This window comes from Crocodylus siamensis, chromosome 3 (assembly GCF_052110815.1).
Source record: "Crocodylus siamensis isolate JL-2025a chromosome 3, ASM5211081v1, whole genome shotgun sequence".
Lineage (NCBI taxonomy): Eukaryota > Metazoa > Chordata > Crocodylia > Crocodylidae > Crocodylus > Crocodylus siamensis.
This window is the reverse complement of record NC_143397.1, coordinates 152,006,663-152,033,012: the sequence shown is the minus strand read 5'-3', so window position 1 is coordinate 152,033,012 and position 26,350 is coordinate 152,006,663. Positions and strand designations below refer to the sequence as shown.

Below are 26,350 nucleotides of genomic sequence, written 5' to 3'. Positions count from 1 at the left end.
TGTTGAGCCTGAATCGATCTTCCAGGCATTTGTGGCCATTACTCCTGGTTTTCCCTTCAGGTGCCCTGAATAGTTGCTCACCGAGCCCTTGCTGTACTCCCCTAGTCTAGCCATAAGTTACTATTGGGTCCCCTCTCAGCTGCCTTTTCCCTGATCCCTCAGCCTTTCCTCATATGGCCTGCCACGTAAGACTGATCTTATGGGTGGCTCTTCTTCGGACTCTCTCAAGCTTTGCCACGTGCTTGTTGAAGTGCGATGCCCAGAACTGCAGTCTCACCAGGGCTGAGCAGAGCAGAAGAATCACCTCCTCGGCTTTGCTGGAGATGCAGCCGACTGATGCACGCCAGAGTGTCATCTGCTCTGCTGGCTGACTGCAGCCTCATATTCATAGGGCGGTTTACCATTCCCCCCCCGGGCCCTTTCGTTTGTAGACCAAGTGAAGAGTTGCAAAAATCCTTCTTTGCAAGCTTGCAGGCACGACACCTTTTGTTCCAGATGGAGGGTGAGGCTGTCGGTGTTTGCAGGGGGGCAAAGCAGAAGCTGGGCAGTCCCCTGCCCTGCCACCCCCAGGCTCACTGCCACCCCCCCCAAACAAACCAGGGCCCCTCTGCCAGCGCACGGATGAAGGCGGCAGAAAGCGGGCAGGCCGAGGGGAGTCCCCAGCCCTCCGCAGGCGGGGAGAGGAGAGGGGCGTGCCCGGGCAGCGGGTGGAGGCTAGCGCGGGGCGTGGGCAGAGGAGCCGGGGCAGGCGGCGCTTGCGGGAGCAGCCGCGGCCGCCAGCTCTTCCCGCGGGCCCGGGGAGCGTGGGCCCGGAGCGGGGGGCCATGGAGCCCGAGGCGCTGAACCAGACGGGCTGGGGCAACGCGTCGGGGCCGGCGGCGGGGGGCAGCGCGGCGCTGCTGGGCATCGGCGTGGAGAACCTGGTCACGCTGCTGGTCTTCGGGCTCATCTTCGCGCTGGGCGTGCTGGGCAACGCGCTGGTCATCACGGTGCTGGCGCGGAGCCGCGCGGGGCAGCCGCGGAGCACCACCAACATCTTCATCCTCAACCTGAGCATCGCGGACCTGGCCTACCTGCTCTTCTGCGTGCCCTTCCAGGCCACGGTGTACGCGCTGCCCAGCTGGGCGCTGGGCGCCTTCGCCTGCAAGTTCACGCACTACTTCTTCACCGTGTCCATGCTGGTCAGCATCTTCACGCTCTCGGCCATGGCCGTGGACCGCTACGTGGCCATCGTGCACTCGCGCCGCTCCTCAGCCCTGCGGGTGGCCCGCCACGCGCTGCTGGGCGTGGGGCTCATCTGGGCGCTGGCGCTGGCCCTGGCCTCGCCCGTGGCCACAAACCAGCGCCTGGTGCACCGCGCCGCCGGCAACCTCACCTTCTGCTGGGAGCAGTGGCCCGACCCGCGCCACAAGAAGCTCTACGTGGTCTGCACCTTCGTCTTCGGCTACCTGCTGCCCCTGCTGCTCATCTCCTTCTGCTACGCCAAGGTGCGCCCGGGACAGCGGGGGAGGGAGCCCGGCCCGTGCCACCACATCCTTTCCAACCTGGCGCTTTCCCCCCGGGGGGCCGACTCCAGGCGGGGCAGGACGGGTCCCAGGGAGCGCTGGGGGGGGGAGGGGGGGCAGCCGCAAGTGGTTTGACCCCTCTGTCAAAATCCACTTAAACCCGAGGGACCCAGGTGACCCCCCTCGCCCGCCCCAGGCCAAATCCGCTTGAGTTCAAGGGGCTCCGGTGATCCCCCCTCCACTCCCAAGTCAAAATCCACTTGAATTCAAAGCACCCAGGAGATTTCACTCCCTCCCCCCGCATAAACTCCAATCCAAGCGACTCAGGTGATTCCCTCCCCCCCCCAAGTCAAAATCCACTCGAGTTCAAGGGACTCAGGTGATCCCACCCCCCCAATCAAAATCCACTTGAGTACAAGGGGCTCCAGTGATCACCCCCAGTCAAAATCCACTCGAGTTCAAGGGACTGAGGAGATTCCCGCCCCCCCCCCAACCAGTTGAATTCAAGGGACTCAGGTGATCCCCCTAGTCAAAATCCGCTTGAGTTCAAGGGACTCAGGTGATCCCCCCCCGCCCCCAGTCAAAATCCATTTGAATTTAAAAGAACCAGATTCCCCGCCCCCCCTCCACAAACTCCAGCTCAAGGGACTCAGGTTGTCCCCCCCAAGCCCGCCCTGAGCAATATGACGCCCTCCTTGAACATACCCCAGCAGGTGTGGGGCAGCCGCGGGGGTGCTGCCGCCGGAGCCGCGCGCGGAGCTCGGGCGCCGCCTGCGGACCGCGGGGCTGGCAGCGCTTGGCCGGAGGAGCAAGCTGAGCTGCGCTGCGCGGGAGGCGGCAGGCTCCTCGTTTCAATGGAAGAGGAGCTATCAGAGCAAAGGAAACGATCTCGGGAGAGGGGAGCGTAGACTTGGGGGGGTATACAATTCATTCATTGCAGCGTGGAAATGAAAGGCTGATAGCACACACATCTGATAACACCCCCCACCCCCAATCAGGGAACTTGGCTGATTCCCCCCCAGAGCAACATGAAACTCCCCCGAATAGATCACCGGGATCAAAGCAGCAAAAGGCAAACCGATTAAACTCCCTGTCTCTTCCATTGTCCCTTCCCTGCAGACTGTCCCAAGTTGGTGTGCCTGGAGGAGAACAAAATCAGGGCTCACTAGCTTTTCAATAGGGATGCAAAACTAGTATGGGGACAGTTGCAGGTGCCTGCAGCAGCTGCCTTTTAAACATTTGGCAAATCCAATTAATCTTTCAAAGCCAAAGCAGCCTCCAAAGTCTGGTTACTTTTTTTTTTCTTCACATAGTAGATGTCTTTAAAAAGCGGGAAAGCCTTAGAGCACACAAGTTTGTGCCTGAACACTTGCAAATAACAGTTGTCCCAACTATTTAGTTGGTCTAATAAAAGGTATCATATCTACCCAAAGAAACTTGTCTGCCTTAGTGCACACACATCGGCAGACTCTTCTTATGCCTGAAGAAGGGTACTTGTGTCCAAAAGCTTGCAAAGAACATATTTTCCCAACTGTTTAGTTGGTCTAATAAAAGAGATCACATTTTCCCAAAGAACCTTGCCCGTCTTTGGACACGGAAAACATTTCCTGGTGTGATATTAAACTGTGTTAAAAGGGGTGGTTTTGTTTAATATGCTTTACTGGAGGGTTAAAGTTGTAGGAAAACCAGATCATATGGTGACACAAACAAAAATAAAGTGCACTGATATTTAATACAAATAATAGGAATTTAACAACGTTCCAGATAGGAAATTCTGATTGTGGAATTTCGGGCCAGTACATATGTTTCGTGGTTAAGTTAAAGTAACCCAAACTTGTGGTTGATTGCACTAAATGCTAGTTAACACTAGTTAAACATGCATGTTGGACAGCTAGCAGATCAGAGCAATTCAAGGTGACACCCAAGATTAGTTTAGTTTACTGCCAAGGCCGTCCTTAGTTCACCCTTGCTTTTTCTAGGAATTCACAGGATCTGGAATTGTGTGCTTAATCCTGCTCCCACTAAACTCAAAGACAAAGCTGGAGGAAGGCTTAGGTATCCATATCTGTAAGGCACGCAGTACCCTTCTCTACTTCTTGCGTAAAGAAATGCCAAGCATACTCCGCTCCATAAAACCCACTCCCATTAAAAGTCACTGGCAGAGCCCCAGCTTCAGTGCAAGTCAAGGAAGTGTTACGACTACAGTGTCAACAAGTCAAGCAGTTTCAGCAATAACTTTGTCAAAGCCATAGTTGCTGTTACAGATCTCCAGCAAAAGCAGTCCTCATGGGGGTTGGTAAATTGCCATGAAATTCTATGGAAAAAAACATGTCTTGGTTTTTCAGGATACAAAGGCAGAGGCAGGACAGGGTGCATCTTAGAAACTATGTTGGTCAGAGAGGTGTAAGTCTCTAAGGTTGCTCCCTGCCCTGCCTGATTTCAGACTAATATAGCTAATTACCCCTTAGTACACACAGGTTTAAACAGAAGCTATAGTATAATAGAAAAGATAGATTAATTCCTACATTTACTTACAAAAAACAGCACATTACTGCATCTGCTTTTCAGCTTCTTTGGAATTTCAGTGATTTATATCAACTGAAGATCTATTAAATATTTTTTTTATTCATTTCAAACCTTTTTTTTGGCCTTGGGTAATACTAAAAGAAACATACCTCCATCATTTATTAGTATTCTGAAAAAAATCAGACATGTATAAAATAATTTTTTATATATCAGGTCAATTAAAATAAAGGGCTCAGAATAGAAGACCTAACAAAATTGTTCTCAGTCTGAGATCTTACATCTCAAATTCTGATAGATGAAGAATTTCAATAGGAGATTTACAATCCACACCCACCATGGAAGAGAAAGAAAAGAACCCTTCATCACTGTAACAGTGTCACAGTCCTAAAGTGGAATGAAAGGCTGTTGTGGTAATGGAAATGGTGACATTACCTTAACTGTAGCACTGCAGACAATGATACGTAAAATAATTAAGGGTTATAGTACAAATTATAGTTAAAATATATTATTTACCTATACTTCTATTTAACATGCAATTCATTTTATTAGATAATTATTTATAGTAAGAGTCCCTGATGCATTATTTTAAATAAATAAGCTAATCAGTAGCGTAGTTGATGAAATGACAATAACTATCAAGAAATGAAAGATGCTTTAAAATAATATTTTTTTAATGTTTATCTATTGCTTGATAGAAATATATAAGCCAACTGCAGCAGGGGGTGCATAAAACTGGCATCTGGAAAACTGCCTGAGACCCCGAACAAGCACTCATACAATATATGGAATAAAAAAGAGCACTCTGTTCTCTGTTGCAGATGAGAACAGTTCACAAACCACCTTCTCACACCGACCTATTGCTATAAAAGGGCAAGGTTCTGCTACAACTAATGTGTCACTTTTTTTAAACAGCAATGAATATTACTATGCGTATGAGACTATTCATTGGGAACATTATTACCTCAAGTAGAAATACTCTGATGAGAAATGTACATAAGGCTTTAGTTGATCATACGATATGCATGCAAAAAAGCACACATCATGGGCCATAATACTCCTCCAGAGCTGCTATGACACAGAATCCCTTCAGCATAGTTCTGTTCATATTGGAAAGGAATATTCAAAATGAGCCTGCCTTGCTGATGGACTGCCAATTATCCAGTATATTTCCATAAAAGCTTAAATTTGAATGCTGCACAAGCTACAAACACTTACCAGGTAAAATTAGTATGGGGTCCAAAATGGGAAAGTTAACAGGGATTATTTAGGAAGCTGTCATCCAACCCTGCTTTTTTCCCAATAACACCAGGGAAAACCAATGTATAGTCTACTAGAAAAAAAAACTTTTAAAAAATGGAAAATTAAAGAATCTGATTCTGTAGTTCTTTATTCATATGAGAAATCCTTCTGACTTCAGTGTTGGACTCAGTAAAGATCACCCTTGTGTAGCTGAAGCATCCCACTTAAGCCAGTTCTAAGGGGCTGTAACTCCTGATAGATAGGATTTTAAGTAGATCAATTTACACAGACAAAATAGTCCTACCACACTTTGTAAATAGTGTGAAGGGGTTACAGCTGGCCACTGCTTCAGCACTGAGGTGAAACAGCAGGCATGGGAAGTGAATTTCCTGTATTTTGTTTGTTCTCACTTTTCAGTGGTCATTTGCTCACTGTCCTAACCACTCCTTCCAGCTCCTATCACTCAATCATTTGGTAGATTTTTTCCCCAGAAGTGGTTAGGATTTATTTTCTTCCATCTTTGCCCTAGTCAGAGGAGGAGAGCAGGAGCATCTCAGTGACCCTATTGCAACCCAGGGATTCTCACAGAAAACTGGGCACAGATTTGTTATTTACCTCAATGGTCTTCCTGCCACTGAGAAAAAGAGAAGCTTGGGGCTCTGCCAAAGCAGGCTACATTCAACAAGGGCTGGTGTCTCTCTCTTGTTTTTCCTGGGTAAATGCTCGTTTATTATCTATGAGCAGACAGGTAGTTTTTAAGTCTGAAGCTAAGCAGAAGTTAGGACATTTTATAGATTAACTTAGGGGTGGGAAATTATTTGGGCAGGCAGGCCACTTAATGAGTTTTGATGACCTGTGTAGGGCCACCTCTCCCCCATCTTCCTGTGGCTGTGACCAAAGCAAAAGCGTGAACCCACCAGCAGCTGTAGCATGTCCTGTCCCCTTCCTTGCTCCCCCCACCCCCCCAATCTGGACCAGGCAGCTGCTAGTCATGTCCACAGCTGCCCAAATGTGGCCTGAAGCCTCTGAGTTGGGGCTCCTAGCATGGAGAGTTGGGGTGGGGAGGGGCAAGGCATATTACAGCTATGGACTGTGACCAGCGCAGAAGTTTGAACCCACTTGCAGCTATAGCAAACCCTCCCCTCCTCCTGTGCCTTCAGCCCTGACCTGGAAGTTGCTGGCTACATTTGAGCAGCTGTGGACATGGCTGGCAGTTGTCAGGTCCGGTCTTGAGGGTGGGGGCAGTGGCAGGGACAGGTGTACTACAGCTGTGGGTGGGTTCATGCTTCCACTTCTGCACTGGTGGCAGCCCTGGCCCAGAGAGGTAGAGAGAGCATCTGGCATGCTGAAAGCAGTGATGGCTGCCCAGCATCACATGGCTGCTGGAGCCAGAGCTGATGCCCATCCATGGGCCAGATCCATTCATTTGGGAAGCACTGGCCAGCGGGCCAGATCAAATCAGTTGTAGGTCACATCTGGACCACAGGCTATATTTTGTCTACCCCTGGACTAGCTGGTTCCAAGATGCATGAGTTTTCATAGGCAACAACTTACTTTGTCAGATGCTACAAATGCTACAATTTATGAAAGCCTAATTTATGTAACTAGATGGAGTCTGGGATTTACAAGACGTGGAGGACTGAGCTGTAATTGTGTGTACTATTTAACACATACACAAACTAACTATCATGTCTAATTTGATGTTTTCAGGTCTCTGGTAGGTAAGGGTGATAATTTAAAAGTGGAACATTTTTCTCTGCCCTCTACAAGCTCCACTACCAATGGTTCATTATTACATCATTTACCCCTTTTTTTTCTTTTGAACACGTGGTATATATTTTTAAGATTATGTAACCGACATACTGGATCAGATTGATGGTCTATCACATACAGTATTCTGTCTCTGAGTATGGCCAGTGCCAGATGCTTCAGGAGAAGGTGACTTAAGTCCTTAAACACATGATTTTATACTCCTTTTTAATCTTTTAAAAATCTTTTTTTTAAAAAAAAATTTATTTTAACTCTGGTTTTCAATATAACTGTCCAATCTCTTGTTGAGTCATGGAACATTTTTGGCATTGGTGACATCTAGTGGTTATGAATTCCACAGTCTAAACACACAAAAGTCCTAAAATACATTTTTTCACCTTTCAGTTCCAATTGAATAACCTTTTTTATATTATGCAGTCCATATCCATGAATATATTTTGGTTTCAGAGTTTAACTTTTTTCAAATCATGCTCAGATATTTCTAAGTCCAGAGTTGATGATGATTGCAGCCAAAATGTACTTCCACTACACTATTCAAAAATCTCATATGCAGAAATGATCAAAGTTATATTATAAATTGGAAGCTGCAATTCAGTTGGAAGTTATTTTGTTGCTACCTTAAAAATGACCTAGGAACAAGACATGACAAGTAATTTCAAGTTGTAGATAAAGGTCATTTTTTGCTAGATTCATATTTTTATATAAATTAATTAACCCACCATCAGTTCCTTCTTGAAGAGCAAATGGTACCAAGCAGTGGTTATATTAACCAAATATTCAGCTGAAAAAGCTAATTATACAGGAAATGGAGGAAAAGGTTGACTCAGATGCATACTTTTTGTTATGTACAATGAAGGTCATTGTAAATTAACATTGTCATTCTTGCAAAAGAATACTTGCTAATTACCAGCTGTTAAACAGGTATCTGTTTATTGCCAGGTTTGGTTAATTGTAATGCATGCTTTTTTAGTGATGCATATATTTGTATAGTAAAGCTGTTTTATACAGTTTTATACAAAATGGTTATATGATCCAAATTGTTGATTCAAATAGATGCAGAAGTTTGATTGCTTTAGATTTTACGGCATGCATTTTTTAAATGAATAGATTGGATTTATCTATATTTGCAAGCAACTCCTATAGTATTGGGCAACATAATTTTCATAGTATGTTTCTGAATCTGAAAACTGTGAATGCTAAAGTGCAAATTAATTTTCCAGGTCCTTAATCATCTACATAAAAAGTTGAGAAACACATCAAAGAAATCAGAAGCATCCAAGAAAAAGGTAGATTGCTTTTTCTAACCAAGTACAGTTTGTTTTTATTTAGATTTACAAGTTAGTTACCTTAGTACCTCAGTTATTGCCAAAAGATACAATGTCGAGATGGTCTTGAATGAGAACAGAGTTACAATCCAACCTCTATTCAGATTTGCATTTGTTTCCATCTTTGCAATGGATCATGGATTCCTTACCCTTTGAGCTTTGGAAGAGCTGAATGTCAGATCCAGACCGTGTACTCAGATAATAGTCATATTTTGATGATATTCATAGAATGTCTTGTTTCTATGATTAACTTTCCAGATTGTTTATTGTACTTTTTTCTAGGAGTCTGATGCATGTCTTTTAAAACTGTCTCATCCATACTGGTTTTATCCTCCGGTGTTCAAGATCCTAGTTAAACAACTGATACAGATATGATTTTGAAAAGATCTTTAAAACATATTTGCTTTGTGATTTAGAACTGTATCAAAGTATCTGTACATTGAGTTAATTTGCCAGTTAATATAGCATACACAGTTCTAATATTTGAGCAAACTCCACACCAGGAATCATTTGACTAACTTCTAAATGTATAGATATAGAATAAGAAAAATAAATTGACTGATCCAATGGATATAGCCATATAGAAGATAGGGTAGATATGCACCTCATAAGCTTTTGTGAACTTGAGTTCACTTCAACTTCTGATGAAGTTAGCTGGAGTTCATGAAAGTTTATGTTCTTCATATATCTTATTTACAGTAGTTAGTCTATCAGGTGCATATCTACGCTGTCTTCTGCTTGACTTCAGACTTCAGCTAACTATCTCCCTATAGCCATATATCTGTGTAGAACCTCAGAAAAGTAAATGGGCTTTACATGTGTGGGGAGTCCTGGTTATACAGACTGTATTGAAGAATTAGGGCTCACTGTTCTTGCAATGTTTATTAAATTTCTAGATAGAAATCCAAGCCAATTTATTTTTAATGCTACCCTTACATGGAAATTCTAGTCAAGATCTTTTGGTCATAGAATGAAAAATGATTAAATCAAAGCACATAAGGACCTACTCACCTATGTTTGCTGAATCAAGGCTTAAGACATAACTACTAGATACATTTAAAGGTCCCCTTTCCATCTAGTCAACTCTTGCACAATACATTGCAAGACTGTTGATACTTGGTTTTTCTTCTTAAAGCTGTAACATCATGTGATTACATTAGAATTAGAGGTTTCATTGAGAACTAAAACAAAACCAAAAATTTCTGGCCGTGATGGAGTAAGGTAAAAAGCTTGAAACTTTACCTCATGTATGCCACAAGAATTTAACCAAAATGCAGGCAAAAGAGAACATCTCAAAATGATTATTTGACTTGAAAAGAAGCTTATCTTTTCTGCGTAGGTCCAAATTCATAATTTTGAAAGCAATATTTAAATATTTCTCAGTTTTTCCAATCTGGCTACTCCATTAGAAAAACAAAACAAACAAGGAAATAAAACCAAAACAGGAACAGACCCTACCTTTAGCATGTTCCTGACCTTATTAGAGCTGAAGGGTTTGAATAAGGACATCAACAGTGGAGTCTTAAATTTGCAGATGCTAATAAAAATAAGAATTCGCCGGAATACTACTTTTCTATATTTACTGAAAATACAAAATATTAATGCTTAAGTCATATTTCCTGGAATTATATTACAGGAAGTTTTGTTTACTTATGAGGAACCTTAAGAGAGAACCCATTAAATAAACAAGAGCAGCCCTGTAGTGTTTCCTTGGTTGCAAATTAGACTGATAATGTTGTAAAGGTAACCTCTGGATTAAGAATAATGGAATAGAACAACTATTGCAAGTATTTTCAATCCATTATGCACAATTTTACTCATCTTACAGGTACCATTTACCCTAAGTATGAAAGGTCTGAGAGACACAGCGTCAAATTCTGTCCTCAATTACATCTATGCAGTCCATCTAAATCAGTGGCATTATCAGGTGTAAACTAGCTCCTAATTTCCAACTAAAGGAGATAAAATGTGTCCTGTATTAATTAATTTTGTGCATAGCTATCCACATTATTCTATTGTTAATACATTAAAAAGTTCAGAAGCTTTTAAAAGGAAAAAATAGAAAATTTTATATTAAAAAAAGATTATGCTTTTTTATTTCTGCCTAAACACACATACCTAATAAATACAGTATTTCAGTTGGCAGTGGAGATTTTTATTAACTTGAAGAGACCAATTTTAATCTCACGTGGCGACAACCTTTTTACTGGGCAGATCCTGAGGTTACGTAAGTCAGTATAGATGCTTGTTTTTAGTGCAGTTACATAGTCTTATACCATTTGAGGAATGAACTCATTACTTGCAAATATACTTGTTCAGGAACATTTTTTACTAAATTTAAAAATTGAGTCAGATTGTGGCTCTTTTTCAATTAAGCAGGAAGGTCATGATTGAAAGGTATAGTCAGGAGGAGACCCATGAGGACTCTGCCTAGAGTGAGCACAGGATATTTTGAGGACAGGAAGTCAGCTCTACTAGTTGGTATAGAAATTGCTGTATATCTCTTCCTGCCACACATCAACAAGTAGGACTGTACCAATTGCATGGGCAAGGCCAGATTCCTTACATCTCTCTCTGCCTTTTTGCATCTTCTCAGGGAAAGACATAATCCTGCCTACATTCAACTTGCATACTTGGGTTGTATTTCTTAAAAATATTGAAGCTTATCTCTTTATTTCAGTAATACACTTCAAGGAGACCTAAGATATTCCATCCAGAAGTTTTGCTTATATGTTTAGATTCAGTTGTAAGCTTAAATGGTTAAGTGAGATGGATTCAAAGCGCATACTTATTTGGATCAAATCAGGAAAGCAAATAGTCCTCTAAAAAGTGTTTTTCTTGAAAGATGAATTTTAACATTGGATTAGAAAGTTTTGAAGTGTCCTGTGGTGATGAACTAAACACAAAATGTTCTCCTTTAATCCACTTAAGGGATCTATTTACTACATCCCAGTGTTAATCCTGTTTCTGTCTAAATTACTAGGAATCTCCCATTAACTCTCAATGGGAACTAATGTTGCTTTTTCATAGCTACTAACTTTTGAATACAGCACTTCTTAACTGGTTGACACAATTTCCACTTCTCAACCAGCATGTAACTTCAGACTCAGAGCTGGAGTGGTAAATATTTGAGAAGAGAACATTAGTTTCTCTATATGTGAACTGGATTTAAAATTTAAATTTAAACAAGAGTAATTGCATTTCTACATTATTTTAAATTTCTGAGATATGCTCAGGTTCTCTTTATGCTGACTGAGGGTTCACTAGACTAGAGTAACTAATTTTGGTATCTGTGTTAAGGCTGTCCTTAGTATGATCCAGGGGAGAAAATATGAGCACAAGTGAATGAATGAGTTTAAAGTAGCATTCTCATTTTCTGGCCTGGGTAAACCTTGTTAGGCTTAACTTACTAATGCCTATTTATTGCAACTCTGAATATTATCCAGATATGCAAGGCAAAGTTTCTTTCAACATGAAGAATCCTAGACCATGCCCAGCCCATTTGCACTATATGTGCTTAAGAGGACAAACAGACCACATGTCCAGCTTACACCCTGTTCTTCCAGATATCCAGGTGTGAGAGGGGCAGTTCTTCCACTGGCTGACTAAAAGTCAGTTCCAGAAGACATTTTGAAAGGGCTATGAAGCCAGAGAAGGCATAAGGACAGAATGCAACTCCAGCAACATGCTTTTAAGCTCCTTTCTGCAACTCCAGCAACATGCTTTTAAGCTCTGTTTTAGACTTGGTCCACAGGTTACCCCCTTAGTTGATTCAACTGTAAATGGGTACTGGTAATTGAGGGATGGGAGCTCAAATGTGGCCTGATATTATACTTATCTCTCCCATGTGTGCCTTTGGATACAAAAACTGATATGCAATGTCAATGTATTGCTAGGTTGAGTGGACCTTTGACTTTTTGAAAATGTCTTTTTATCCATCTACTCTAGTTTAATGTCCAAAGACAAGATAATAGAATGTATTATATAGCCCCCTCATAACAGCAATAGGTAGCAAAAAAAATAAAAAATCCCTGGAACCAAACCTAGGAAAGATGTTGACTGCACTTCATAACCAGATTCTGTTTTAAAATTCAGTATAGACTATCAGGTGGTACAACTTATCATAACCCATGCCACTCAAGACTATAGACTAGATAGATCTTCTATGTTTAAACTATTCTGTTGGCTTGAATGCATGGATTACTTCAGGTTACTTGCCAAATCAGGTTATTCCACCATGAGATGCTTTTCTGTGCATTAGACTAATCTAATGCTCAGTAAAGTGGCACTTTCTACATGTGTGCAGTGATTACTGTACAGTATATTAGTCTAATGTGCCATTTTCTAGTACCTGTAGATTCAGGTACTAGAAAAATGGCATATTCATGAATGCGCCTTACCGCATGTGTAGATGCTGAATGGGAGCAAATTGCTCCCAATCAGCCTAGGCAGCAGGAGACCACAGGAGGTGGGGAGAGTTGTTCCAGCTCAGTGAGGCAGCCGGGAGGCAGCTGTTCACACAGCCGGGACAGCTGTCCCCTTCCCCCTCAACCCTGTGCCCCCTGCAAGCCTGTGATTGTCACCCAGGAGAGCCTGGAGCTCTTCTTGGCTGCTTGCAGAGGGGCAGAGTAGGGCAGGAGCAGCCCTAGACTGGGCTGCTCCTTTTGGGCCCAGTTTGCTCCTGCCAGGGGTATACGTGTAGATGTGCACTGCAGAGTGTTTTAATAAGCCTGCCCTGGAGTCAATAGAGTGACACCAAGGAAGTTTGCTTTTAGTCTTGTAGGAACTCATCTAGGCTTCATAGTGCAATAGGGCCATAAGCAGGGGCAAGATAAGTCTAGGGCTGAGTACTGCACAGTAGGATGAGTGGGCAGACTGTATGCTTCTTCTCATTCCCTCAAAGTACTCAATCACTTATGGAGGTGGAGGAGCTTTCCTTCTGATACAGAAAGGTTCATTTCAGTTTCCAAACTTTTCTGTTGATTAGGGGGTCCTGATGCAGAGTTTGCATGAATAGTGTCCTAGAGCCTTCATAACTGCAAAAGGCATCCTGGATATTATTTGCTAGATTGGACCCAGTAAAGCAGAACTCAAGGTGTTAGTGACTGTGTTAGTGAAGTTAAGTGTAAAGGCAACAGTGTAGAACAGACAAAATTATATACCTGTGCAGGGAACAGTAATTCATGGGAATTAGTTGCTTAGGTCAGACAAATTCTGTTAGAGACATATTTAATGTTCTTTGGCTGCAAAAGTTCATGTTGTGAGACACCTAATTAAAAAGAACTTCCCTGTAGGAGATCTAGCCTTTGTTACAGCAAAGAGAAAAGATGTCTATGGTCAGTCCAAACTCCTCCTGAGGCAGTCCAGACTCCTTCTGAGTAAGTCAGCCTGATAATAGATCTGACCAAGGCTAAGATCTATTATTCTACTCATCATAGAAAAATACAGCCCAAATTCAAGAAATTAGGACAATACCTAGGCTGAAATATGTCATGTAATACGATTTAATGGCTCTAGTTAAAACATGGTTTAGTTTTGCCTGGTGTAGAGAGACATACCAGGGATCTGGGTTTTCCATTTCCTGTGGAAAAATGGAGAAGAATGCAGATTTCCCCCTTTACCTGAGGAAAATGTGGATTTATTATTCTAACGGAGAAACCCACAGATTTTGCAGTTTTGCAAAGAGCTCTCTGCAGGCTGGCACAGTTCCAGCCTGCAAGGAGCTGGGAGGGAGTGGGAGAAGGGCAGTCAGGCTAGGGGTGCCATGTACACATGGCCATCAAGCAGGCTGGAGAACAGCTCCTGTAGGTAAGTTGGGGGTGGAAATCAAGGCTTCCATAGAGAGGGAGAAAGGTGGGCAGGGCTAGGGCTGGGGCTGCTGCCCAGCCAGGCAGTGCATGGGGCTTGGGGCCCAGGACCATAATATGCAGTCTCAGGGCCCCAGTGGGAGTGGGATGGGGCTGTAGGACCAGCTCCCCACTACTGTGCATGCTCCTGAGGGGGCAAGGGCAATCTGTGACCCCCTGAACTTTGCACAGGGTGGGGGCAGGCATGGGCTGCCCATGGGGGGCTTGGGTTCTCTGCTCTGCTTCCCTTCCTCAGGGCCTCTGCAGCTCAGGTGAGGCATCTTCTGTGTATGGGGCAGCAGCAGGGACAGTGGCACAGGTCTGTGCCCTTCACTGCTGCTGCACAAGCAGGGGATGTGTTGTTAGGGTAGGGTGGATTTTGCAGTGGAAATGAGCTTCCCCATGCAACCCTGCTGTTCCCTGCAGTGCTGAGTTACACCTGCTGGGCTGCAGAGGCCTTGGGGAGGGCAGAAGGGTGGAAGCTTGAGCCTGCAGCAGGCAGCTCACACCCATCTCATGCATAAATCTTGTGGAGGGACACAGGTTCCCCACTGCCCCCCTGGGAGTGCATGCAGCAGTGGGGAGTCAGCCCCTACTTCCCGAGTCTACAGCAGTCAGAGGAGCTGGGCTCTGCACCACTGAAGCAGCAGCTGCCTCCTGCAGATGGCCCTGGCAACCGGGGGGGGGGGGAGGCGGCAGCTGGGGTGTGTGGGCAAGGTGTACCAGCAGGGCTAGGGGAGAATGTGGGGGGGGGGGAAATGAAATGAGGGGTACTAGCAGAGCTGTGGGGGGGGAGAGTGAGGGGTATGAGCAGGGCTCTGGGAACGGCTGTGGGGGGAGTGAGGGGCCTTTCATTTTAATCATAGATTTTGTGGGTATTATCAGAGAATTTGTGATTTATCAGGGAAAACCAGAATCCCTGGATGTAACACAGCTCTGTAATGGGATTGGTTTCATCCATTCGGAAGATCAAAACACATTGTAAAAAGTGTTAAGACACTAGTTATAACCGTGCACAACATATTTCATTGTGAAGAGGGGGCTTAAGTCTCTCAACAACAAACTTACTGGAAGTGGCAGTTTTTAGTTATTTGGCGAGTGCATCTACATAAGACACTTAGGATATTTTTACACGTGCTCCGGGAGTTGTGTGTGTGTGCGTGTGGCAGGGGGGCAGTGCTTTAATTAGCAAGCTGCACTAATTAATACAGCCTAAGTGTCACATGTATCAGTGTCTTCCATGCTGAGAAATGGCAGCAGGGCACTTTGAACTAAAGCTCATGAAACAAGCTTTAGGTCAAAATACCCTGCTGCCTTTTTTCAGCGTGGGGACGCTGATACACGTGAGGCTAGATTCCGCTGGAGTGCATTAATTTCCATGCTTCTCTCAAGTCTGCTCTGATGTGCTGGATTTCCAGTGCATTGGAGCTGGTTCCCTGCACGTGGATAGGAGCCCTTAATGCACAGTAGCTTAATACTACTGTGCAGTAGTGTGCTAGGCAAAAGTCATGTTAATATGCTACTGCACAGTAGTATTAGGATAGCATCACTAAAAAACCTTGCAGTGGTGCTACTTTAGTTATTGTGCATTTAGTTAGTACTTCATTAAGCAAGTACTAAACTAAATGCATAGTAAATATTCTGCATTAATGAACATGTAGACGTGTTCGGTAGGTACTAATTTGTTAAGCAACTAAAAACACTACAAGTATTTTCCTGCTGAAGTACATGAAAACTGAAGAGAACATTGACATTGTTGTTATTTTCCTCACAAACCACGGTTACCATAATACCCTAACATTTCCCTACACTCTGATATACACTGCTGTACTTTGACTAAATATATCATTGGAGATGGCTCTCATGAAAATAATGACAATGTGGAAAGTAACAGTAGATGTGGTCTAGGATATTTTGCTTTTTGTCTGAAGTTCATTTTTTCCAGGTTCTCAACAGCGTACACTAGTACTAGAACTGTGTATGCTTCTGAGTGTTTATTAGTGCACTAGTCCTTTATTACAGTCACTTTTCATTGCTTGGGTGCTGAGCTATAGTCATATGACAACAACACTGTATAAATGATGCTTACATCTCATATTTTCAAAACAATTCAGCATCACATTTAGATACTTTAATAAGATACCAAGCTAGGTACTTTTCATTTCACATTCTGGTCACTTTATTTAGATGCATAAATGGAAGGTGGACCTCTCTTGAAAAAATTGATTTAAAATCTTTGTGCAATATACCGGAGGCATGTCCCATTAAATTAATGGATGGTATAGTGGCGAATCAGAGTTTGCCATTTGAACCATAATTACTACAACATGTACTTCATTTTTATCAAATGAGGTTTTACAGCTAGTCCCACTATGTGAAATACAATGTGTATAGCTGATAAATTAATTAAACACTTCGATAAACATGTTTTTTTTCTTCAATATTTTTCATGGAACATTTGAAATTTCTTGTTCTGGTGTTAATAAAGTAACTATGTTTTATTTTCTTTTTCTGTCTCAGACAGCTCAAACTGTATTGGTGGTGGTAGTGGTTTTTGGAATATCCTGGCTGCCACATCATATAATCCACCTCTGGGCTGAATTTGGAGTTTTCCCACTGACTCAAGCTTCATTTCTCTTCAGAGTAACAGCGCACTGTCTGGCTTACAGCAATTCTTCTGTGAATCCTATTATATACGCATTCCTCTCTGAAAATTTTAGGAAGGCCTACAAACAAGTCTTCAAATGTCAGATAGGTAATGAATCTCCTCTGAATGATGTTAAAGAAAATAAAAGTCGGATTGATACACCACCATCTACCAATTGTACTCATGTGTGAATAATTAAAAAAAAAAATCCTGTGATGTTGGGTTTTCATTTGTGTGGATTAGACTACTAGAGGACAAAGCACAATGAGCTTCCCAAAAGAGCTGGATCTTTCAGCTTCATCTTGGTATTGGGGATTTAATTTAATGAAATTCTGTATTTAGAAAACCTTGCAAATTCATTTTAAAGGTAACTGGGCACATTCTTAATCTGCCAGACATCTTTGTCTAGCACATGTTAAATGAAGCTTTCTGTCCTTTGAAAGATGTTCCAGGAAAAATGGGTAATGGTATGTTTGTGCTAATTCATTTATTCATTTAGATGGGAAGTTAACATGTTATTTACATATATTCAAGTGCAGCATATGCCAGTGGTACTTATGACACAAAGATAAATTAACATGGAATGTAGTTGCAAACTTCCTAATTCAGTTACACAAATTCATATTTTATTTTATAAATTTAAGGAGATAGCTAATTTTTCCCTTAGAAAGGGTAATGAATACTGCAGTAGTTTGATTTCAGAAGTGGTTATATTTTAAAGCTAATCTAAAGCTCCTGTCATCCCTTCAAGTTCTGTTCTGACAAAGCTTTTTCTTGTTGTAAGTACATGTGAACTCTGCTTTTAAGTGGAAGTATTTTTCTTATGTTTGTGTAATTACTTAGAGAAGAAATGCTGATCTTACTTGCTTTTCTGATGTACCATTTAAATCAAGGAAATGAGGCACTAATGTTTAGCTTCATGTACCTTGCCTGACTGCACACACAAAACAATGGTAATACCTTTGTATTATCTTTGTGACACCTTTATAAGGTTTTGCTTAGGGTGTACACATAGTTGTTTCAAAATAGGAGTTCACAAATGCAAAGTAGGAAGGTTTTTTTCAGGTGCCTGTGTACTTATGTGCTGTTTATATCTACAAGTATATGCCTAGATGTTGAGATATTAACTTAAACATTAGGCTATGTATATTTTAAAAAAATAGTGTTCTTGGAGAATTTCTGGTGGGGCTGAAATCTTTGACACTGGCATTCCAAAAATTGCGACTTATTATCAGACATCTAAATAGCTGTAAGTTAGAAAAATTTAAATGGTAGTATTATGCCAGTAATATATACCAGTATAACAGTAGTATGCTAGTAACAATAATAATATTAAAATGCCCCTGTAAACAACTAACATGAGTAGTTTCACTGAGTTTGAACACAGCTGACGATCTGGTACGAGTGGTAAATTTCCACTGAAGATAATAGAACTACACCCATTTTTTTTGCAGCTGGGATCTGACCTCTAAGGCTAAGTACAGACAGTCAGAAAACCTAAGCCTGAATTGATTCAGTCTTTGCGGGTTAGTATAAGCTGCAAAAATTGAATCAATAAAACAATGAACAGACATTCACTTTTGATTCAGGAAATGCAGCCACATGCCTACAGTGGCTCAAGCTAGAAGCTGGGGGGCGCCAAATCATGGCTCTCTGGCACATAGCCAGCATGAGCTGTGTGTTCACTTCCTCTTTCTGCTGCCCCAGAGGTCTCTGGGATTTGCAGTCCACAATGACAGCAGCAGGACTCTCAGGGTTGCTTATTACTTCCTTCTCCTGCTTCCAGGCATCTCTGGGATGTGTAGTCCACACTTGCAGCCAGCAGTAAGTTTAGTAGGCTAGGGCAGCACTCTACTGAGGGGAAGGGAAGTTTAACCCCCCTCCCTGGCCCCAGACTCCAGGTGGGGTATGCCCAAGGTACCAGTGAGCCAGCCAGTGAGCCAACCCTCACTGCTCCAGCTAGGGAGCAGATGGGCATGGCCAGCCCTGTGCTCTGGAGCAGACAGCACAGCCCAGCACAGGGCTGAGAAGCATGCTGGGACACTGGGGGACTCTGATTTAACTTGAACCAGGAAGTTGTCTAGGACAAAAGTGACATAAACTGGGTTGACCCAAATCAGTTAAGTCTGATAAATACATTCAACCAGGTTTGTCTTAAATCAGTTTCAGCTGTTTTAAAACTAGTTTATGTGCACTGAACTACTATTCTGTTACAGGTTTGAACCAGTTTCTGACTACGACTGTGGACTATGTGTAACTTCTGTTCCTAGCCTAAAAGTGAAATGTACTCTTAGAACATCTGGTTTAAGATCCACTGAAGTCAATAGAAATATTTATTTCTGGGTTTGTTTGTCCTCCTTCCCCCCAAATTTTCTCCAGTGAATTTTGTCACATTCCTCTTCTTCCTTAGACTTTATTGATAATGTGGAACTGAGGTAGATGAAAACATGTACTTGGTGAAAGATAACGCTGATAAAATTTAGGAAACCCTGATATACCAGGAAATGTACTAAGGTTTGACTGGCGTGAAAATATCTGCATTTATACATTGCTGTCATACTCTTAGAGTAAATATCACCCCCCACCCCCAAACAGTACCACATTATCAAGGGTGGCCACATGTCTTGACCCTTGTAGCTGCAAACAAACATTTTGAGACATTTTGGAATTGCAGGATGTAAAGCTTTCAAGATGTGCATTTCCCAGAACCAATGATCTGTACACTTACTTTCTTCATGAGCTTCATTTAAACAGCTTGGATTGCTTCATGCAGCTTGCAAGCTACGGTTTGCCCACCCTTGGGGTGTGTGTGTATATACATATATATATGTCTGTGTGTGTGTGTATACACACACACACATATATATATATGGTACTTCTGCTTGCTCATTCACTTAGTCCTGTATGTGAATGACTTCCTCTTTATTATGATATGTGAGTACATGAAGTGGCATGGCATTATTGTCCTATATAAAAAAACACATTAAGATAGAATAAAAATGGCTGAATCCACAATCTGAGAGGTAAACTTTCTGAGGAAGACTCTTTTGGAAACTGGTCTGGGATTAAAAATTTAATTCCGACAGACAAAATAGGGCATCATAGACCTTACAATTTCTCATTTCAAGTGCAAGACATATTTGACTTTGTTTTCTTGAAAATATAATACATGGCAATGCACATAAATTATTTCTTTAGGGAAACTAATCAAATTAAAATACTACCCTAAACACAGTTGTTCTCCTGGGGAGAGAATAAGAGAAGGAATGAACAGTATATGACTAATATAAAAACTGTGCTATGGAAGAGGCTCAGTACTAGGTATACGAACCTATACAGAATAGAATAAAGATATACTACTATATATCTGTAAAAAGGAATATGTGTGAAAGTTATTTTATGCAGTGGTTTTCACAGCTTGCATTGCAAAATAGTCTCTTCAAATACCTGGAGGTTGGTTATAAAAGAGTGGTGACAGAGTATTCCTTGTGGCCGTAGGGGCCAGAACAGGAAGTAGAGTTCTTAAATTGCAACAAAAATGTAGGTAGAATGTTACAAAGAACTTTCAATTTATGAGGAGAGTTAAACGATGGAATAGACCACCTGGAGAGGTAGTTGAACCCTATTTTTTCTCTAGCCAGATGATATTGCTGTAAAAGCAGTGTTCATGTATGATTTTATGGATGTATTGTGGCCTGTTCTGGAGTGCACAAACATATCACACTGATACTTACAAAATTTTTGTGGAAAGATTGGGAACTAAGTTCTAAAATGTGGAGATAAAACATTATGTAGCCAAACACCTGGATTGTCTCCTTTGAGGTTCTAGTCCTGGGCTAAGAACAGAAGTTACACATGAAATGGTTTAAGTGATCAATGAACATAAACCAGTTTCAAAATAGTTGAAACTGGTTTAAGATAAACCTGGTTGAATGTATTATCAGACTTAACCGATTTGGGTCAAACCATTTTATAAAACTTCTGTCCCAGACCCCTTCCTGATTCAAGTTAAATCAGAGTTCCCCAGCATCTCAGCATGCTTTTCAGCTCTCAGATGCTCAGTGCTGTCTGCTCCAGCAAGCAGGGCCCTGCACCTCTTCTTCCTACCTGGAGTAGTGAGAGCTGGCTAACAAGGGGGTGGAGGGGGCAAACCTGGTTGAAGATGCAGCCCGGTCTCCGGGGGGGAGAGAGGGGACGGGACTGCCCTGTCCTCAAGCAAACCCCAGCTGGGTTGTGGGGCCAGGGCAGGGGTTAAACACCCCTTCCCTCAATCAAATGTAATGCTGACTACAACTGTGGACTACAAATCCCAGAGGCACCTGGAAGCAGGAAATGAGAAACCTGCAGAGTCCTGTTGCTGTAATTCTTGACTGCAAATGCCAGGGACCTCAGGGGCAGCAGGAAGAGGAAGTGAACATATAGCCAGAGAGCCATGCTCTAGCATAGAGGTTCCCAACCTCTGGGCCGTGGTCTGGTAATGGGCCGCAAAGGGTTGCCTGCTGGTCCGCTGCCAGACTGGAAGTCCAAATGTGACCGGCATACTGCAGACCAGTAGCCAAATTTTTTGTTTATACTTGGTATATTCAGTATACTCAGCCTGCAATTTGCCAGTCTGCAGTCACTTCTGGTCTGTGGTTTACCTGTCCACAGTTTGCCGGTCCGTGGTCTAAAAAGATTGGGAACTATGTCTCTAGCAGCCCCTGGCTTCTGGCTTGAGCCACTGCAGGCTGTGGCTTTTTGACTGTCTGTACTTAGTCCTGGTGAATGTGTTTGAGCATGAACGCTTCAGGTCCTAGAAAAGGGACAAAAGTTTAAATTCTGCTCGGATTGTATCTGATTGAAGATTTAGTGCCCTTTGAAATCAAATGGACGTATATTGACTTTGATAGACATTGAACTGGACTCTAAAGGGGTTCATTCTGTTATTCATACTGAACATGAGTAGTTTATGTATGTAGACCTAAGTGAATTCCATGAATTCTACTCAACATGAATGCAAATGGCAGAATTGGTAAAAATTATAACTAAACTAAACTATAAACTAAAGTTGCAGTTTAACAAAGAAATTATCCACATGCCTTATCTTTATGTGACTGATTTCACTAGAACTTAGACAGTTTGAGGTCAGAAATGAAACAAAAAAAACGTGAGTTGCTATTTATATACCCATTTATAAAATACTTATAAAATGGTTGAGAGTATATCACTGCCAATGGTGGTTGTTTATGCTATGTCTCTTAGTGATTATCTCCCAGAGTTTAGAATAAAGTTCACATTTAAAATGTTTAAAACATAATCTTAATACGTTATATATTTTTAAATACTAGAATGTATTGCAGTCCCTTTTAAAAGTAAATAAATAAATGTCAACTGAAAAAAATTAAGGACAAGATCATACTTTCCATATTTTTCTCTGCAGAGTGGATGAAAGGAGAAGAAAACCCCCTTCCTGAGCCTATATTTTGTCAGTGAGGAGGTTGAGCCAAAGGGGCATATGGTAAGGTAAAAGTTATGAAGCATGTTAATATGAGAGGCTCCCTCCTGCAGATCTCCTGAAGGGGTTCATTTCTGTTGACCTTGGGTGAGAAGTTGACCTAAGCTGCTGTCAGTGGTTTCTAGCCAAATATTTTCTAGTTATGGAATTTCTTTTCTCTGTTTTAAAAAATAAAAATAGAAGAGAACTTTTCATTAACAGGGCTTTATGGCTGCCCAGATGAACACCCAGAAGAGTGTTGACAATGAAGTCAAAATTTTTCTTGTGGCCTAAGCTCAGCTCTTCTCATTTTTATGTAGTAGCATTGGAGTGTTCTGTAGACAAGATGGTCCAGGAAATATGCATGAAGTGAGGACTTTTTGGGGTAATATCTTGTATTGGACCATCTGAATAGTTGGGAGAGATGTTAGAAAAGCTTTTGGGAACAAAGTCGCTTTCTCCAGGTCTGGAACTCTTAACCAAGAGTCACCATTTCATCTGGTATTTACTATTTAGCTTAGGCTGTTTCTGCTTCTTTTCCAAAGCTGAGGAAGTACCCTTTGGAAAAGCCTGCCTAACATCTCTCCTAATTATTCAGTTGGTCCATTTGTATGTAGTGATTATGAAGCGATTTTATTTACATGATCACATATCTTCTAACCTGGGGTCAGCAGCTTTATAAGGAGTGATGGGCTGAAGGCAGCTGGGTCTGAAGGTGGGCTACTGCTTGCAGCCTGACCAGTGCCACTGCTTCCCCTTCTGCTCCAGAGGTACATCACAGCAGCACCCAAGCTGTCTGCTGCCGCCCCAGCCCTCTGTTGTCTGTGCTGAGGGCTGCTCTCATTCTTGCACTCCTCTGCTTCAGCCACCCTGGCTGCTGCTCCTTACCCCTTGCCACTGATTACCATTGCCACTGACTGCTTCTAACACAAAATTCAATGGCAACAGAAGACTGGGGATGCAGGAGAGAGAATAATGAGGGCTGAGGTGGCAGCAGATGGTGTTGCAGAAAAGCAGTTCAGGGAAGACTAATTCAGGGCAGAATAGGAGTAGTCTGTGCCACAGTAGGCAAAAGGGACCTGGGATTACCTCCTTTAGGCTGGTGCTAGGGCCCCTGTTGCCCATCCCTCCTGCACCCTCCCCCTGCTGAAGAATTACTACCATCATTCTGGCTGCACCAGCTGGATGAAATTGCTTCATGGGCTGAAAACAGTGCAGGCCACAGATTGCTGAGGCCTGCTCTAAACTAACACAACAGGCATGTAGAATAATATGCATGTACCAGACTAGGGACACATTCAGACATGCAGCAAAGAATTCAGAAAGACCACAGTTATGGATTTATATTTGAAATCCTATATGATTTCTATTTGTGAATCATGTTTGCAAACAGTGTGGCATCATATAGAACCCTTGAAAGGACCCAGGGTGCTTACATCACTGATATAAGCACACTGCATTGGAATTCATCAGCAAAAGTGGACAAAAGCAAAAGTGGACAAAAGTAACAAGATAGGAGAATTGAGTCTTACAAGTTTGTGCATTGCTCACTGCTATAATGGGAACAACCTTCAGTTTGTAATTTCTAGACTTCTTAGCATACAACCTTAACCTTTGTAGCTTTGGTAGAAGAGTTCAGTCAGGGCAGGATTACTGCTTAAGTAAACTAGGCACAAGCCTAGGGCCCTGAGCTGCAGGGGCCCCTGGTCCTTCCCTCCACGGCAGCAGCGCAATTGGCTCCCACCTAAAATGGCTCTGTCTGCCTCCCTCCCCTTCCCTTCCTCTCCCCTCTGGTGGCCTCACTGCCACAGCAGCTCTGAGCCCTGTTCCCCAGGGGCGCCAGCACTGGGGTGGGGAGCGACCTGCCCGGGGGCCATGAGTTTGCCTTGGGCCCACAAAAGGGTTAATCTGGCCCTGAGTTCAATACAGTGTTTTTCAAGGTATATACCATATGACTAGAATAGCTTGTATTTGTCAGTCTCTCATTTTTTTGAGAAACAAAAACATTTGAAGGAAATTCTAAAATTCATAGTCCTGCAGCTTTTGGTTTTCACTCTCATATTAAACATGTGCTTGTCTTTTCAAACATATGTAGCTTGTTATTAAAAAATTACTGTATTCTCATTTTTGTAAAAGAACATTACTATCTCTAAGAGATAAGCAGCAAGCATTGATGTGAAAGTGTTACAATAAAGAAATGTTTACATTGAATGCAACATTGTGTGGACAGTGAAAAAATTCTATGTACAATATATCGTTATGAATATACTGTTTTAGACTTCATTATATTTATGGCTGCTCCACACATTGATCTATTTATATTATGCCTGCCATTATTTATGTATTTTCTGTAAGAATAAAAGCAAAGATGAGATGATTGTTTAGTTTCTGTACTTGTATTAGTATTACATATTCATTACGTGCACAAAGTGATTCAGAGCAGAAAGTTAAAATCAGTCAAGTCAGTACATGATAGACCTAAAGTAATATGAAGTCATTTAAATTACATCTGTATTCTGCATGAATGTAAAATTTATTTTTTCAATATATCTGTACCATCTGCACATAACTAATATGCACTGAACTGTAAATTGTTTTTATAGGTGTTTCTATAGTCCTTAAAAGGTTAACTTTCTGTAAGTCATTGGGTGATTAGTCTACACTATACCTGTTACTGAAGGCAGTCTCTTAGCCGAACATTGTCATATCAAGCTGAAAATGCAAACTTTGTTCTGTTATTTCAATACTTTATTTCACTATTTCAGTATTTACATATTAAAGTGATTTTAAATGGAGAGAGTCTTATTCTCCTTACACATAGGCTACTATAGAATCAGAGAAAAGTAGGGCCAGAAGGGACTTCAGCGGATCACCAAGTATAACCCCTTCTTAAGACATGATCTAAACCATTTTAGACAAGTGTTTGTCTAACTGCTTAAAAAAAAAAAATCCAAGGATAGAGAATCCATAGCCTCTCCCAATGTTTAACCACTCACATAGTGAAAAAGTTCTTTTAGTATCCAAGCTAAATTTCCCTTACTGAAATTAAAAAAAAATTGCTCCTTGTCCTGTTCCCTGTGGCCACAGAGAACAGTATATTTCCTCTTTATATCCTCTTTATAACCCCTCTTCATCACCCCCTGGTATTTGAAGATCCTCTTTTTGATTATCAAATCCCATTCAGTCTTCTCTTCTCCAGACTAAATAATCCTGCTTTGCTCAGCCTATCCTTGAATGCCATGTTTCCCATACATAGCGTGGTGTGATATGAAGGCTTTGAGATCAGTTTGGGGAGCTCATAAAATAAATAAGGAAGAAATACTGCAGTCAGTGGAGCTACTTTAATACAATAATAATGTGAGAAGAGGATCAAGCTTTACAAGTTTGTGCATTGGTCATGAATTACATGAGCAGGTCCAGAATCTGACATTATATACAGTAGGGTTGGTCTACATGCATACTGGCTCTGAAATAAGTGGTGTAAATTAAAAATCGATGTAGTTTTTTGTTCTGTCCATGTGCCTTTTTTGGGAATACAAGTGGCTAAAGTCAATAACTGACAGCTTTGAAGCAGTTATAGATTGTAAATAAAAGAATTCATTTCATGACTAATGGTAAGGTTAGGAGAGGTATATCTATTTACACTGGTAAATCTAGATCTATCAAACAGCAGAATGCAAGGTTATACATCTAGATATAACGAATGTGGGAAAAGGAACTTTATTTTTGAAATCAGTGATTCTGGCTTTGATCAGGTATTGAAATCCCAGTGCATTGCTGGGAATGTGCAATGCTGGAAAATGTGGTGAAAAGGTGGTTCTGGGGGTGTGGAGAAGGGGATATAGGTATTTCAGCCGCCTGGCTGGAATGTAACAGGGCTTCCTCAAAGGCAAAGCTCTTTAGTCAAAGCCTACCTGTGCCCCCATGGCAAACAGGCTTTCTCCAGCCACTGCTAGATAGGCATCAGCTGAAGGTATCTTCAGGAGAGAGGCATTCCTCAGTGGCCTGGGGGAGGCATA

At 42.0% G+C, this 26,350-nt stretch overlaps 1 protein-coding gene across 1 annotated transcript; it reads left to right on the top strand.

The window, feature by feature from the left end:
* Positions 1–756: 756 nt before the first annotated feature.
* On the top strand, positions 757–20,996 carry GALR1 (galanin receptor 1). Its single transcript, XM_090037295.1, has 3 exons — positions 757–1,487; positions 8,261–8,326; positions 16,732–20,996. Exons 1-3 carry the CDS (start codon positions 825–827, stop codon positions 17,047–17,049), a joined length of 1,047 nt encoding a protein of 348 aa, XP_089893421.1. The 5' UTR covers positions 757–824; the 3' UTR covers positions 17,050–20,996.
* Positions 20,997–26,350: the final 5,354 nt, after the last annotated feature.

Excerpts from the sequence above, each read along its gene's own strand:
- GALR1 (XM_090037295.1), top strand. The coding sequence starts at position 825 with ATGGAGCCCGAGGCGCTGAACCAGACGGGCTGGGGCAACGCGTCGGGG. Across the intron at positions 1,488-8,260 it reads TCTCCTTCTGCTACGCCAAG|GTCCTTAATCATCTACATAA; the intron begins GTGCGCCCGGGA and ends TTAATTTTCCAG. Across the intron at positions 8,327-16,731 it reads CAGAAGCATCCAAGAAAAAG|ACAGCTCAAACTGTATTGGT; the intron begins GTAGATTGCTTT and ends TTTCTGTCTCAG.